This window comes from Syngnathus leptorhynchus, chromosome 2 (genome assembly GCF_054491065.1).
Source record: "Syngnathus leptorhynchus isolate UIUO chromosome 2, UIUO_Slep, whole genome shotgun sequence".
Classification (NCBI taxonomy): Eukaryota; Metazoa; Chordata; class Actinopteri; order Syngnathiformes; family Syngnathidae; genus Syngnathus; species Syngnathus leptorhynchus.
In genome coordinates this window covers 8,904,583-8,906,619 of record NC_141196.1, presented here as the reverse complement: position 1 = coordinate 8,906,619, position 2,037 = coordinate 8,904,583, and the positions used below count along the sequence as shown (strand labels likewise).

General features: G+C 43.3%; 1 protein-coding gene across 1 annotated transcript; it reads right to left on the bottom strand.

Moving 5' to 3' along the window:
* Positions 1 to 1,142: 1,142 nt before the first annotated feature.
* Positions 1,143 to 1,775, bottom strand: atoh1b (atonal bHLH transcription factor 1b). The gene has a single exon (XM_085905951.1). It carries the CDS (start codon positions 1,746 to 1,748, stop codon positions 1,143 to 1,145), a length of 606 nt encoding a protein of 201 aa, XP_085762077.1. The 5' UTR covers positions 1,749 to 1,775.
* Positions 1,776 to 2,037: the final 262 nt, after the last annotated feature.

Sequence of the window (2,037 nt, the reverse complement as noted above, 5' to 3'; positions counted from 1 at the left end):
TATTTTGAGGCATAACCTTAATTGTAACGACTGCATCAAGTCCAAGGCCCACGGACTTCACCAGATTGTTTTATTCGTCATTTTAAATGATTTTCCAGGCCTTTTTATGCAGTTCTTGTTTATTGGGGGTTTCTCCCTTCAGTCTCCTCTTCAAGTTAGAAAATGCATGCTCTATTGGGTTTAAGTCCAGTGACTGACTTGGCCAGTCAAAGACCTTCCACATTTGCTTCCGAATGAAGTCTTTTAACCTCGACCAAAGTGAAGGAAAGGCATTTTTATGTGTAAATCAAAAATGATTATTATGAATTTTATAGGGAGGAAAGGCCATAGTATGCGTATGTCTAAATCTAAATGATTATTATGAATTTTATAATTTTTATATGAACTGTCTGAATAATATTACCTTTATGAAGCAATGCAAAACAGTTCCTTAGACCTACAAACTCGAAGTGGGTGATTTACACAAAATCTGTGCAACTCCCCTCAATCCACTTTTATGACCTAAATACAATTCGTCACCAGTAAATCAACACAATAGGACATTTTTATTCCGGACTTAAAGGTGCGTGCACATTATCGCCCCTTATTATGGTTATTGTAGCAAAAAAACTTTATAAATCTTGTAGATACATAAATACCAAAAGCAACGCTTTACCAAAACGTAGGGGAGGGAAAAAAAAAATCACATTATTGATGGTTAAGCTCATGTAAAGTGCAAAAAATAACCTCTGAGAGTTCATTGTGACCATAGGATTTTCTAAACATTCCAGCACATTTTATTAATTTCCAATTCTTCTATCAAGCTCTCACTTAACCCTTTCACTACCCGCTAGACCAAAAGCAGCTGAACATTGGATAGATGGCATGATTTTAAAGGAATGATTTAACATTTACAATACACTTTGTTATTGTAGACCTCAAATACGGGTATGCTGACGCACCCTAGATGAGATGAAGATATAGGTAGTCTCTATGAAAGTGATCATATAATTAAATATAATACAAAAATCTGTGAATGCACTGTCGCAAACAAGCAGTGCTTTTTTTGTTTTGTTTTAAAGGGAGGTAGGGGGTAACCTTTCTTCCGGTATTACACAAAAATGTCATTTTACCAAGACACTTCAAACTTCCAGGGTGCCAATTTAATGTCCCCCACTTTGACTCTCCTCTACGTCACTGAGATGAGAAGATTCTCCATCACTGCAGTGACAGGAGCTGCTTTTAGTGAGCTCACTTTTAGGTCCGAGTATGATGAGGTGCGAAGAGGAAGAGCCCCTCCGCTCTGCCCGCGGGCTTTGCTCTGGCATGTTCCTCCTGCAGGAGGCTCTTTCCGCAGAGCCCGGATGATGCTGGACAACCCCGGCCAGAACCTCCGACAGCTCAGTGATGTAAATCTGCGCCATTTGGAGGGTGTCGTACTTGGACAGCTTCTTCTCATTTTCCAGCGAGGGAATGACGCTCCTCAACTCGTCAAAGGCTTTGTTAAGGCCGTGCATCCTCCTCCTCTCCCGGGCATTGGCCGCCACCCGCCGGTGTCTGTGCGGGCCGCAATGTGGTGGTGTGTCACCCGACTCCACGCGGCCGGACTCGGGAATCCCCACGGTGGAGACGAGGCTCAGCACCTCCGGCGTAAGGTGCTCCGGCACATCTGTCCTCGTGGAAAAGACGCGCAGGGAGTTGGGACAAATCCAGTTTTTGTGCTCCTCCGCTTGCTGAGTCCAGATTGGAAGCTCTGCTTTAGTGCTCATGGTGAAATGCTCACAAGTTGTCTCCACATGCAACAATTTATAAGACTGTCCCCCTCCCAAGTTGCCCCCACCCCCATCCCACCAGTGTCACTGACTCTTGACAGGTCAGCAGTAGCCAACCCCCTCTGAGCCTGTCAAGCAATTAAACAAAGCGTCGCCTTTTTGGGACCTATTGTGCATTGTAACTCAATCACTACTTTATTATTAAATCTATGCAGAAGGTAGGCTAGTGTAGAAATCATTTAAAAGAGAAAGACTCCCAAGTGCAATTGTCAATAAACTGCCTGGC